Genomic DNA, 13,915 nt, shown 5'->3' with positions numbered 1-13,915 from the left:
AAGGGGCTAAAAGCATGCAATGGAGGAAGGATAGCATCTTCAACAAATGGTGCTGGGAAAACTGGAAATCCATATGCAACAAAATGAAACTGAATCCCTTTCTCTCGCCATGCACAAAAGTGAATTCAAAATGGATCAAGGAGCTTGATATCAAATCAGAGACGCGCCGTCTGATAGAAGAAAAAGTTGGCTACGATCTACATACTGTGGGGTCGGGCTCCAAATTCCTCAGTAGGACACCCATAGCACAAAAGTTAATAACTAGAATCAACAAATGGGACTTACTCAAACTAAAAGGTTTTTTCTCAGCAAAAGAAACAATAAGAGAGGTAAATAGAGAGCCTACATCCTGGGAACAAATCTTTACTCCTCACACTTCAGATAGAGCCCTAATATCCAGAGTATACAAAGAACTCCAAAAATTAGACAATAAGAGAACAAACAACCCAATCAACAAATGGGCCAAGGACCTGAACAGACACTTCTCAGAGGAGGACATACAATCAATCAACAAGTACATGAAAAAATGCTCACCATCTCTAGCAGTCAGAGAAATGCAAATCAAAACCACCCTAAGATACCATCTCACTCCAGTAAGATTGGCAGCCATTAGGAAGTCAAACAACAATAAGTGCTGGCGAGGATGTGGGGAAAAGGGTACACTTGTACATTGCTGGTGGGACTGCAAATTGGTGCAGCCAATTTGGAAAGCAGTATGGAGATTTCTTGGAAAGCTGGGAATGGAGCCACCATTTGACCCAGCTATTCCCCTTCTCGGTCTATTCCCTAAAGACCTAAAAAGAGCATGCTACAGGGACACTGCTACATGGATGTTCATAGCAGCACAATTCACAATAGCAAGACTGTGGAACCAACCTAGATGCCCTTCAATAGATGAATGGATAAAAAAAATGTGGCATTTATACACAATGGAGTATTACTCTGCATTAAAAAATGACAAAATCATAGAATTTGCAGGGAAATGGATGGCATTAGAGCAGATTATGCTAAGTGAAGCTAGCCAATCCCTAAAAAACAAATGCCAAATGTCTTCTTTGATATAAGGAGAGTAACTAAGAACAGAGTAGGGTCGAAGAGCATGAGAAGAAGATTAACATTAAACAGGGATGAGAGGTGGGAGGGAAAGGGAGAGAGAAGGGAAATTGCATGGAAATAGAAGTAGACCCTCAGAGTTATACAAAAGTACATACAAGAGGAAGTGAGGGGAAAGGGAAAAATAATACAAGGGGGACAAATGAATGTCAGTAGAGGGGGCAGAGAGAGAAGAGGGGAGGGGAGGGGAGGGGAGGGGGGATAGTAGAGGATAGGAAAGGCAGCAGAACACAACAGACACTAGTATGGCAATATGTAAATCAATGGATGTGTAACTGATGTGATTCTGCAATCTGTATATGGGGTAAAAATGGGAGCTCATAACCCACTTGAATCAAAGTGTGAAATATGATATATCAAGAGCTATGTAATGTTTTGAACAGCCAACAATAAAAAATTAAAAAAAAAAAAAAGAAAATGCTAAAAAAATTTTTATATAGGTGAATCAGGCTCTTCACCAGGATCAATGCAGGAGGAAGTGCAGATCACCTCTTAAAAATGTAGGCACTTTGATTTAGTGTCAGATGTTGTTCTAAGTACCAGGGACAGAAAAAGAACAAGAGACCCATTTTCCCTGCTCTTGAGGAGTGCACATTCTGGAGATCTTTAGTCCCACAGAAAATATATGATAATTTACTAAATGCCACTTATTGCTCATCTTTAATTGAAACAGAAACAATCCCTCCACAGATGGTTATGTTTTGTATGTGTAGGGTGTGTGGGGGGTACAATACACATAAATCAAATTTTTTATCATGTTAAAAAGATGTTAAGTGCTATGGAAAAAAATAAAGCAGGGTAAGGAAGGTTGGGTATGTCAGAGAGAGTTTACGACTTTGAATAGGGTAGTCAGGGTAGGCCGCATTAAAAAAGGTGATTATTTGAAGGAAAATGAGGAAGGGAGGCCTGATATTTGGGGCAAGAGCAAATGCAGAGACCCTAGGGCATAAATGTGCCAGTTTTTAAGGCTATCAAGGAGGCCAGTTCAGCTGGAGTAGATTCAGCAAGGTGGGAACAGTAGGACATGATGTTCCAGGAAGATCATGTAGGGCTTTCATCCTGAAGGAAATGAGGACCCACTGCCAAGTGCTGAGCAGAGAAGCATTTTGATCTTAGGCTTCCAAGCATGGTTCCAGCTTCTGTGTTTAGGCTAGACTGTGCAGTTGCGGGCATAATCGCACTTGTGAGGTGGTAGTGATGCACACCACAGGGGTGACAGATGCAGTGGGTGGAAATGGTCCGATTAGGAGATCGATTTTGAAGACAGAACGAACAGGATGTGCTGACAAACTGGATGTGGGGTAGGAAAGAGAAGAGGTAGGGACGATTTAAAGATTTTTGACCTTAAAGAATAGGAAATCTTGCCCTTAAAGAATGGGGTAGCATTTGAGACGGCGAACACTGAGGGAGAACGTTTCTGTTTTGTTCTGGTGAATTGGGTCAGGAGCTCCCTTCGGACACATTAGGCTTCAGGGGACTATTAGCTATTCAAGTGGAGTGGGCAGCTGGATTTTGAAGCTCTCTGGAGAAATCATTTTTGGGGCATCTATCTGTAAAGCCTTAGAAAATGAGGCCCTGCTACAAAACCTTGGGGCGCCTGTCGAGAGTCCTCCAGAACTGGCCATGTCCCCTCCTCTCAGCTCTCCTAAAAGCGGGAACATCCCCGGTGGCACCCCTTTAACCCTCAAAGCCCTTGTCTTTCCTCTTTGGGGAAAGAAGATAAAAATGAACAGTAATGATGACGCGCCCCGCAAGGCGTCCTTTCCGGAGGCCAGCCTTGCAGGAAGAAAGGCGGGTTCGGCGGCGGCCTCCAGCCTCTCGACGTGCCAAGAGGCCCAGGCCCGGAGCTGGGCGGGGCCTGGGGGGTGGGCGGGGCCCGGGCCGGGCACGCCACAGAGGGGGCGTGGCTGGCTGAGCGCGCACGCCCGCCGGCCTGTTCGCGCACCTCCCTCTTCCTGCCTTTCCGGGGGTGATCAGCTGGTCTGCGCTCCCCTGACGTGGGCCGGGGCACGTCACCACCGAATGGCAGCCTCCAGAAAGCCACCGCGAGTAAGGTGAGGGGACTCTACCGGGGAGCCGGCGTCCGGGCAACGCGCGGCTGCCCTGTCGGTTCGCGCGTGCTGCAGCCTGGAAGGCAGGGCCGAAAGGGTAAGCCGCGGTGGGCCAGCCGCAGTCGGGCGAGGGCCGAAGCTGCCAGAGTCTCTTGAGAGGGAGCCAAGGGACTGAGCCATGCAGCTGGGCAAGATCCGGTTGGTTTCCGGCGGGGCCACCGGCGCCCCAGAGCAGCCTGAGCCTGTCCCGGACTAGTGTGCTAGAAGACCTGCCCCCTCGACCCGAGGGTGCGGTGGGGGTCACCGCCCTCCACCCCGTGGCCCCGCCGCGAGGCCCAGCAATTGCAGGAAGTTGCCTGGTCTTGGATTCTCCCCGGGTACTGAGAGGTGGGCGACCCCGTGCCCTCGCCTCTCTTCCCCAGCCATCTGATCTTCAAGTTTTCACCTGACACTTCTGATACCTGCATTTCATTTTACAGAACCTCACCACCACAAAGATAGGCACTTCTGGGCCCTCCTCACTCAAGTGTTTTCAGAGGCTGCATTAGGGCAATATTTTGGCATAACGTTTAAGAAAATCCCACCAGTTACCTGCCGTGGGTTCTTCTTGGGCACAAAGAGATGAAAAGGATAATCCCTTTGCTTCGAGTGAAATATGTCTTAATTTATTTTCCCCAACAATGAGGGTACATTTACTAACAAAGTGGGAGACCAAGAGAATCCATCAAAGTACACAAAGGTCGGAATCCAAACTTTCTGATAATTCCCAGAGGTCACTCACCCTCTAAACATATGAGATTTGAAGGAACTCATCATGACAGTATGGCCAGGCTTACCTGCCAAATTCAGATCAGAGCTTGTGAGTTGACAGATTACAAACCTACCTTGACCTTGACTTGATTGGCCTTGCCACACTTAGGAGTGAGCTGAGATCCAGACGTACATTAATGGAAGGGTGTGATGAACTTCACTGTGGAGAGATCTAAGTTAGGTGCTGGCAGTGAGGCCAGGTAAGTTGATAATGATGAGTTAGGCTCTAGACTGGAAGGCAGCCTTTGAGGACCAGATAGTCATTGCTGGATTCATAGAATGACAATATTTTAGAAGCAGAAGAGTCAAGATGGTAGCCTGAAAGAGGGGAGGCCACTTGCCCCAGGCCTTTTCCATAAGTAGTAGAATTTCAGTGCTATCCAGTGTAAAAGTGAGGACTTCTTTCAATTTGGGTGATAGAAACTGAACTCAGATTGACTTCAGGTAAAAAAGGTTGGTGCAGCTGAGTCCAGAAGCACCCACACTCACTCTTTTGTTTCTTTTCTCTGATTTCAGTGTTGGCTTCATTCTCAGGCAGACCATCTTCTTATGACAGGTTATGAGAGCTGTAGGCTAACAGCCCCAGCAGAAATAGTATTATCTTTCCTAGTAGTCAGAACAGAAGGTCCAGATCTGATTCTCACTGGTTGACTTCATTCTTATGTTCATCCCTGAATCAGTCATTATTGCCAGAGGGGTGGATTAACCTGGGACCCAGAACCTGGTGGGTGAGTGGGTGATACTCATTCCAGTCCCTTGGACTGAAATGGAGAAAGGGATGTTCTCAAAAGGAAAACCAAGGTGATCATTCAAAGGAGGAGGGAGAGATTCTGGTAGACAAAGACAACATTTCCCCACCCTAAGAACCATTCCAGTTTGCCTTTATCTCTTCTCACTAGGGATGATTGAGCATCATGGTTCTTGTTTTGCCCTGTCCTGAGCGGTAGACATGTATGATTCTCATCATGGACTAGGGGTAGCGTTGGGAGTGGGTACCTAGAACCCCATTGGGATTTTTTTTTTTTAAAGAGGGAGAAAAATGTGTGGTTGTTAGTAGTTCTGGCCATAACTATCTTGCACAAAGGTTGGACAGGAAAGTGCCCTGCATACCTCCATTCCTTTTACCCCTGCTGTGGCTCATCATGACTCTGGGAAGGTGGAGGCTTAAGATGTCCTGGGAAGGGGGAAGAGCACGGAACTCAAGAGTTGAAAGGTCTGGACTCTGGTTCGGTTCTATCACTAAATTGCTCTGAGCCTTTGAGCAAGTCATTTAATCTGTTTTTCAGTTTCTTTGTCTAGAGGAGGGAGTTGGATTAGGTGGTCCCTGAGGTACAGCCCCTTAGCTCTAACATTTAATGATGGTCCTGCTTTGATAGTTTGTAAATGTGTCTGGCAAAATAAGTGAAGGGAAGATGGGTCTGGGAGTCTACAGAGACCACAGTACTATAAGAGCAAGAGCAACTGTAGTGTTTACCTGCTTGTGGCTCCAGGGATCCTGAGAGAGTTCAAGTTGGTGATGTTTACCTGGAGAGCTTGAGCCTGCCTGTCAAACCTGGTTTTGGCTCATTACTTTGCAACTATGGAGGTGTATGGTCTCTGTTATCTTTGTTACTTCTCCTGTAAAATGAATGATAGGACTACCTCTGGATAACCTCCTCCTGCCTGTCTAGTCCTGTGTCTAAACCAGTCATTGGGACCAGCTATCCATAGATAGATAAGAGGTACTGACTTCTTACCCTCAACATCTTGGAAATTTACATATAAAGTTATGAGAAATTGGTTGAGAATGTAGCCTTGCTCAACAAAAAGAAGTGTCTTTGTTTAAAAATTTAACAGCATTATTTAACAACTTTATTGTATCATGCATGAAACAATTCATCTGCTAAAGTGTACAGTATACTAGTTACTAGTATATTTACCAAGTTTTATGGTCATTACCACAGTCAATTTTTAGGGCATTTATCATTCTCCCCCCAAAATATTGAACCACTTAGTAATCACTCTTCACTACCCCCAGTCTTTGGCAACCACTAATTTGCTTTCTGCCCCTATGGATTTGCTTATTTGGATCATTTTATATAAATGGAATCATATAGTTTGTGGTCTTCTGTGAGAGGTTTAAATTCTTAGTGTAATGTTTTCGAGGTTTACCTATGTTGAAAGTATGGTTTGTTATTGCCAAGTAACAGTCCATTGTATGGTTAGAACAATTTTATTTGTCCATCTATAAGTTAATGGGCTTTTGATTGTTTTTGCTTTTTGGCTATTACAAACAATGAAGCTGTGAACATTTGTGTATACATTTTATTTTTCTACAGCACTGGGGCTCGAACCCCAAACCTCACACATGCTAGACATGGGCTCTACCACTGATTTACAGCCCTAGCTCTATGTACATGTTTTGATGAGGATATATGTTTTCAGTTTTCTTGAGTATATAACTGGGAGTGGAATTGCTTGGATTGTATGCCAACTCTGTGTTTCATCTTTTAAGGAACTATCAAGCCACACCATCATTTTACATTTCCACCAGCAACGTTTGAGGGTTATAATTTTTCACACCTTTGTCCATACTTGCTATTATCTGTCTTTTTTGATTATTACCTTCTTGGTGGATGTGAAATGGTATTGTGGTTTTGACTAATGACTAATGATGTTGAGCATCTTTTCATTGGAAAAATGTCTATTCGGATTCTTTTCCCATTTTAAAATTAGGTTATTTATCTTTCATTGTTGTTGTAATAGTTATTTATACATTCAGGATACTAGACTCTTAACCACATTGCAAATATTTTCTCTTATTAGTGGGTTGTTCTTATGGTTTCTTGATATGGTATCTTTTGAACCACATAGTTTTTATTTTGATGAAGTCTGGTGTATGTGTTCTTTTGTTGCTAGTGTTTTTGATGTTGTATCTTTAGAAGTCATTGCCAGATTCCAAGTCAGGTGGACTTATGCCAATATTTTCTTTTAAGGGTTTTATAGTTTAGCTTCTATTTTATATCCATGACCCATTTTGAATTAATTTTTGTACATGGTGTGAGGTGGGTCCAACTTAATTCATTTGCAGTGGTGATGATTGTTCCAGTACCATTAGTTGAAGAGACTATTCTTTTTCCATTGAATGGTCTTGGTAACCCTTGTCAGAAGTCATTTGACAGTAAATTTGAGGGTTTATTTTTTGGCTCTTCAATTCTATTTTATTGATCTATAAGTCTATCCTCTTATCTTGATTACCATAGTTTTGTATTAAGTTTTGAAATCAGGAGGGGTGAGTTCTTTTTCAAGATTATTTTGGCTGTTGTCGGTCTCTTGCATTTCCTTATTTTAGGATCTGCTTGCCACATGTCTGCATTGAAATCTGCTAGAATTTTGATAGAGAATGTGTTGAGTTTGAAGATTTGTTTGGGGAATATTGTCATCTTAATATTAAACCTTCCAATCCATGAACATGGAATATCTTTCTACTTAGGTCTTATTTATTTCAGTAATCTTTTGTACTTTCCATAGTATATATATTGTATTTATTTTGCTAAATTTATTCTTCAGTAGTTGTTGTTTTTGATGCTATTATAAATAGACTTTTCTTAGTTTCATTGTTTGTTCATTGCAAAGATATGGAAATAAAACAGATTTTTGTATGATTTTGTATCCTGCATTCTTGATGAATTTTTTTACTTTTAATTTCTTTTTGGTGAATTCTTCAGGATTTTCTATATTTAAGATAATGTCATTAAAAGGAAAGAGTTTTACTTCTTTACTAAACTGGATGCATTTTGTTTTATTTTCTTGGCTAATGGCCCTGTGTAGGACTTCTAATACAGTGTTGAATAGAAGTGACAAGAGTAGTCAGCCCTGTCTTATTCCTGATCATAGGGAAAAGCATTTAGTCTTTCAGCATTAAGAATATTATTAACTGTGGGTTTTGAAATATTATTTCTCAGGTTGAGGAACTTCTCTTTTCGTTTTTTGAGTACTTTATCATTAAAGGGTTTTGGATTTTGTTAAAAGCTTTTCCCATGTCTCTTGAGATGATCATGTAGTTTGTGTTTTTTATTCTATTGATATGGTGTGTCACATTAATTGACTTTCATATGTTGAACTAACCTTGTCTTTCTGAGATAAAATCCATTTTGTAATGCTGTATGATCCTCTTTATAGCTACTGAATTCAATTTGCTGGTATTTTGTTGAGAATATTTGCATTTATGTGTGTGTGTGTGTGTGTGTTATGTAATGTGTGTGGTATTGGGGATTGAAACCAGGGCCTTGTGCTTGCTAGGCAAGTGTTCTACCACTGAGCCACACTCCTGACCTGGTGTCTTATTATTATTTTTTTTAATGGAAGATACCTGGTTCTCTCTAGTTTATTATATCTTATTCTGCCCTGTGAAACTAAAGTAGCAGCCATATGAAAGCAGGCCTCGAGTGACTGGTAAAAATGTCTGGTCTTTAGTTCTGGCCATGTGATAGACTGAGTTAATGTGGACCTGTCTCTAGAAACACTTTGGTCAAATTATTACCCAATTGCCTTTATGTTCATAGCTGAAAATAAAAGTAAAATCCTAAATCCCTACAGTAGGCCCCTGGTGCCTTTCTGGTCTTACCTCCTAACCACTTACCTTCATGCATCCCCCCAAATGTGCTGGCCTCCTGCTTTTCCTCAGGCACACTAGCCATACTTCTGCCTCATGTGCCTTATTATTTGCTGTTCTCCTTTTCTGGAATGTTATTCCACTAGATATTAATGTGGTTTACCCCTTCACTTATTTTTAGGCCTCTGCCAGAATGTCAGCTGTTATCAGAGACTACTTCATATGAAACAGCCTTCTACTTATCGCCTAAACACCCTCTTTCCCTTTCCCAGCTTTCCTTTTTTTTTTTCATAGAACATGTCTCCCACTCCCCTACTCCATCCCATGTACACTTCTTGAAGTCAGATATATTGTCTTTTTTCGTTTACAGTTGTGTAGAATATGGACTAGCTTTTGAAAGATTCTCAGTAGATATTTGCTTGTGTAGACTTGAAAGAGAAATCCTCAGGTACTGGAAATTTAGAGAGAACTTAGAACCTGAATGGTACACTGCTAAACTGAGCCCGGGAAGTTTATCCAATGCAATGAGACCTTTCTGCCAGGAGTCTGGGGCATCATACTGCCCTATGTAGGGATAGGAGACTCATGTGCAAATCTTCTAGCTAAGATATTAATGTGACAGTTGTACTAGAAGCACACAACAGTGGAAGTAATGCTTGTAAGAACCAGGACACATCTCATTCTCACAGGCAGTGTCTACTGACGAGAGCTCTTAATAGAAGATTACAAAGCATACAGGCATGAGCCACCAACAGCAAGAGGCTGCAGAATGCAGCAAGCGGGAGGATTGATATCCCAAATGGAAAGTCTGAAAGGAACTATAAAATAAGAACCTAAAATGGTTAAATTGCTAAGAGAAGAAATAGAAACCAGAGTAGAAAAAAATAGTATACTATTAAAAAAAAAAAAAAGCCCAAACCAGGCGCAGTGGCGCACACCTGTAATCCCAATGGCTCAGGAGGCTGAGACAGGAGAATTGGGGGTTCAAAGCCAGCCTCCACAATGGTGAGGCACTAAGCAACTCAGTGAGACCCTGTCTCTAAATTAAAAAAAAAAAAAAAAGGGTTGGAGATGTGGCTTGAGTGGTCGAGTGCCCCTGAGTTCAATCCCCTGTACCAAAACCAAACCAAACCAAACCAAAACAACCCCCCCCCCCCAAACCCCACAAATGTGAAATAGGACCAAACAGAGCTGTACAAGTGAAAAAATAAAATAAAATAAAATGTTTGAAAATAAAATCTTCTTAGTCTGGCTATATAGAATAAAAGACATAGTGAAGAGAACTCATGCAGTGGAAACTCCAGCTGAGGTTAGCCTGCCATAGTGATGTTTTACACCTGCAAGTTTATCTAAAGCTTTTGTTTATTCCATCACTGATATTGGGGTGAGAGTTCTTCTGACTCATGGAAGAAAACTGCTAAGTTGACTTGATGTCTTTGACTGAGCTTTGCCACGTTTACTGGTCAAAGTCTACAACATCCTGTTCTTTCTCTATTTAAGGGCGAATCACCAGGATTTTCAGCTGAGAAATCTAAGAATAATTGAACCTAACGAGGTGATACACTTAGGAGACACAGGTGGGAAAACAGGTAATAATCATTTTGTCTGTAAATTAGATGGTGCATCTCAAAAGGATTTTAGATATCTTCATCCCAATCCAAATTGGGTGAGAAGAGAGGATAACGAATTAATAATTGGTCATGACTGGGGTTGAGGATCTAGAAATTAAAAATCATTTTGTTTTTTGGCTTCTTGAGTGTGGTTGGTTACTGTTTTTATTTATTTACCACTTTCTTTGGTTAGCAAATCTGAGAATTGTAGTAGTTTTCATTTCCCATTCTTGTGGGGATGGGCGGTGATGGTAGTAGAGATAGGCTATTATTGAAAATATATTATTTTTATTTTTCTTATCTTGTTCTTTATTTTTAATATAGTCCTTTATTGATTTACCTTAGAAATTAGCTTTCAACCTTTCATCAAATTCTGAAATGAGAAAATATATTATTGTGCTTTGTAAATTAAATATACCTTTAGGAAAATCTTTCTGGGAAGAAATTTCTGGGACCATCCTTTCTTCCCTGGGCTTGTTAGTTGTATGAGGGGTTGACAGAAACCTGGATTCTGAAAGGGATGCATTACTATATTCCTATCCCAGATAAGCCAGTGCTTTTCTGTGGAGAATCTCAGTGTTTCCTTGTAGCTGACTGAAGAATTCAACCCTTGAAGTGCATAAAAACTGTTGACTATCTAATTTCCCTTGGAACAGCAGAGCTATGATCGCTATGATTGAAATTTTAGGTCTTTTTTTTATTTAAAAATACAGATATATCTATCCAGCACATTTTGGGCAATATTAGGAAATAGGAAAGGAAAGAGGAAGGAGAAGTATGAAAAAGAGGAAGAAAGGGAAAAAGGGATAGATTCATCAGAACTGGAAGAAGACTTCTCTTTTTTAATTGTAGTTGGACCCAATACTTTTATTTTATTTAGTAATTTTATGTGGTGCTGAGGATTGAACCCAGTGCCTCGCACGTGCTAGGTGAGCGCTCTACTGCCGAGCCACAAGCCAGCCCCTCTCTCTTTACTACATATGAAGAATTAATTTCAGGAAACTTAAGTTGTTTGGGGTTGTAGATGCTGGCTGGTTAATAGAGTTTACGTATTTTGATTCTGCTGGTCTTAGAATGCTGTAGCCTCTTTTTAAGTCCCCTAGGTAATATGGTGGTAATGGAGCATGGACTTGAGAATTGGATACATTTTGTGTCCTAGTTTATGATGATCCAGCTGATTTGGGCAACTATTTAACTCCTTTCAACTCCTGTTCCTTTCTGTGTAAAATCCTAGGAAGATTATTGTGAGAATTCACCACTAATGCATGAAAGCCCTCAGCCTTCCCTCAGCCATGCCACAAGGACACCAACTACCACCTCAAAAGCTGTTGATGCTGGAAGAGCATCTGTGCAAGCGTTAAGATGCTGAAATGGGAAGAACTAGCCCTTTCTATTCTTATAACAAGAAGGGTGGGAATCCCAGATGGTGCTTCAGTCCAGGTTCAAATAGTTCTTGAGCTTCAGCAATGAATGCATTGCTGTATTAGTATGTACTTTCACACACATTATCATGTTTAATTCTCCTAGCACCCAGGGAGGTAAATATGGAGGGCTGTCATGTGAAAGCAGTGAAGAGTTGTGTTCGTGATAAAAACTGAAGATTTGGGAGCTTATTTCTAAAAGCAGAGCCACACGCACAAGAGACCTTTCCATGAGTCACTCTCTTTAAGTTACAATTTAAAAATACCTGGCAGTGTATGGGCTAATGTTACATCATGGATTAGGCCTGTTGCTCTTGGCTTTCTACTTCCCTGTACACTTAGCTCTTGGCTGCTTCTAACATTTCTGAAAAATAAGAGAATATGGAATGAGCAGATGTTATAATACAGTATCTTCTAAGTTCCTAGCTTTCTTCTTTCACTGAAGATTTATTACCATTTGTTATATTGGTTTTGAAAAGATCATAGACACAAAGTTGTGACACTCTTTTAGCCCTCTTGGGGTGAGTTTAGGTGTGTTAGATGCTGAGTTGGATACATGGATACAGAAATGACAAGGTTTCTGCTTCAGGGAGAAGCAGTATGCAAACCTGCTATACCATTATCACATTGCATTTATAGTTAGTTGTGTATTTAGCTCTAATGATTGTAAATACTGATGTAACATTTATTTTGTACCAGGTACTCTTAAGTGCTTCACATAGAGTAACTAATTTAATCCTCATAAAAATTACCCTATGACTTTTACCTCCTCCATCTTTTTTAAAAAATATTTTTAATTGTAGATGTACACAATACTTTTATTTTTTATTAATTTTTTTTAGTTGTAGATGAACACAATATCTTTCTTTCTTTATTTTTTTGTGGTGCTGAGGATTGAACCCAGTGCCTCATACTTGCTAGGTAAGCACTTTACCACTGAGCTACAACACTAGTCTTACCTCCTCCATCTTTGCTGCCTTTTTGACTGCTGCTACCTTAATGGCTGAGGTTTATAATTGTGATGTCTTGTCCTTTCCTTAGCTCTGGCTTCTTCCCCCATTCAATCCCTTTCAAGGCCCTGTTGTTTTATGGCTATAGCCGCCCCAACCGCAGTTGCCTATTATACTCACCTGACTGGTAGCTGTTCCTGCTGCTGTGGCCCATGACTTTAGCCATTGCTCGTTGATGTCCTCTCTACATTTACTCTTGCCACAAGAGCCCCTAACCATATCCTCACTGTCAATTGTGTTATTGGGAGTTCTCTCATTGGGTCTGACACAGGTGACAAAGAAGTGGTTGCCTTTGACCCAGGACACCAACCAAATGTGTTGGGCTTGAAGGGATAGGAAAGAAGAAAGAGGGGGAGTGTTGAGAGTGGTGATGAAGACAAGTAACACTTTGGAGGAAGTAAATATGCACTGTGGTGGAATGAGACAAGGCTGCTGCTGAATCTGAGAAGGCCTAGTATGCCAATCCAGAGGAGGAATGCAGTCATGAGGCAGGAGATCAGGAGTTCAAAGCCAGCCTCAGCAACTTAGAAGGTACTAAGCAACTCAGTGAGACCTTGTCTCTAAATAAAATATAAAAAAGGGCTTGGGATGTTGCTCAGTGGTTAAGTGCCTCTGGGTTCAATCCCTGGTGCAAAAAAAAAAAAAAAAAAAAAAATCCTGAAGTTAGAATGTGCCTGAATTAGAAGCCAAATTACATAAGGAAATTAATGATCTTGAAAGAAACTATATTGGACTCTTTATCAGACACTTGCTGATAAAATTAAAATTCCAGATGCCAAGGATGCACTCACTCCAGATCAATTAAATCAGAAGTCCCCCAGGTGGTTTTCATGTGCAGTCAAGGTTGAACCACTGTTTTAAAGGAAGCATTTTTGTTTGACCCTTTTTAAAAAATGTTATCTTGCTCAGAAATGTAGTTTGAAAATATGATAAATCTATTTTGAAGCTCCTTATAGAGAACAGAGTCAAATTTTCAAACGCTGGCAATCTTATGAGGTCACAGTCAGCTACCTATCGTATGATTCTGACTATATGACATTCTAGAAAACACAAAGCTATGGAGACAGAAAGATCAGTTATCGCCAAGGGCTAGAGAAGAGGGAGGGATGAATAAATAGGTTGAGCACAGGATTTTTACAGTGGTAATACTTTGTATGGTACCATAATGTTGGATGTATCGTTATGTATTTGTCAAAACTCATAGAATGTACAACACCAAGAGTGAACGGAAGAGTAAGCTGTGGACTTTGGGTGATGTGTCTTTGTAGGTTCACTGATTGTTAAAAATGTGCCAGTCTGATGGGGG

General features: G+C 41.0%; 1 protein-coding gene across 8 annotated transcripts in view; it reads left to right on the top strand.

The window, feature by feature from the left end:
* Window positions 1-3,025: 3,025 nt before the first annotated feature.
* The window catches only part of Xpnpep1 (X-prolyl aminopeptidase 1), a 59,849-nt gene continuing 48,959 nt past the window's right edge, over window positions 3,026-13,915 (top strand). For 3 of the 8 annotated variants that reach the window (XM_046450252.2, XM_046450247.2, XM_046450248.2), the window contains exons 1-2: window positions 3,106-3,261; window positions 10,069-10,157. Coding sequence is in view for 2 of the 8 variants with exons in the window: in XM_046450246.2 (XP_046306202.1) it covers window positions 3,136-3,167; window positions 10,069-10,157 (121 nt within the window). In the remaining 6 variants the exon portion in view is untranslated. Of the gene's footprint in view, window positions 3,262-10,068; window positions 10,158-13,915 lie in introns of all 8 variants that reach the window. The other 5 variants (XM_058581292.1, XM_046450246.2, XM_058581293.1 and 2 more) reach the window with 5 other exon arrangements.

The sequence above is a fragment of the Marmota monax genome, unplaced genomic scaffold (assembly GCF_021218885.2).
Source record: "Marmota monax isolate L192 unplaced genomic scaffold, Marmota_monax_Labrador192_F-V1.1 WCK01_AAM20220418_F8-fsc00004, whole genome shotgun sequence".
Classification (NCBI taxonomy): Eukaryota; Metazoa; Chordata; class Mammalia; order Rodentia; family Sciuridae; genus Marmota; species Marmota monax.
The sequence above is the reverse complement of the archived record's forward strand: the minus strand, read 5'-3'. Positions and strand labels throughout refer to the sequence as shown.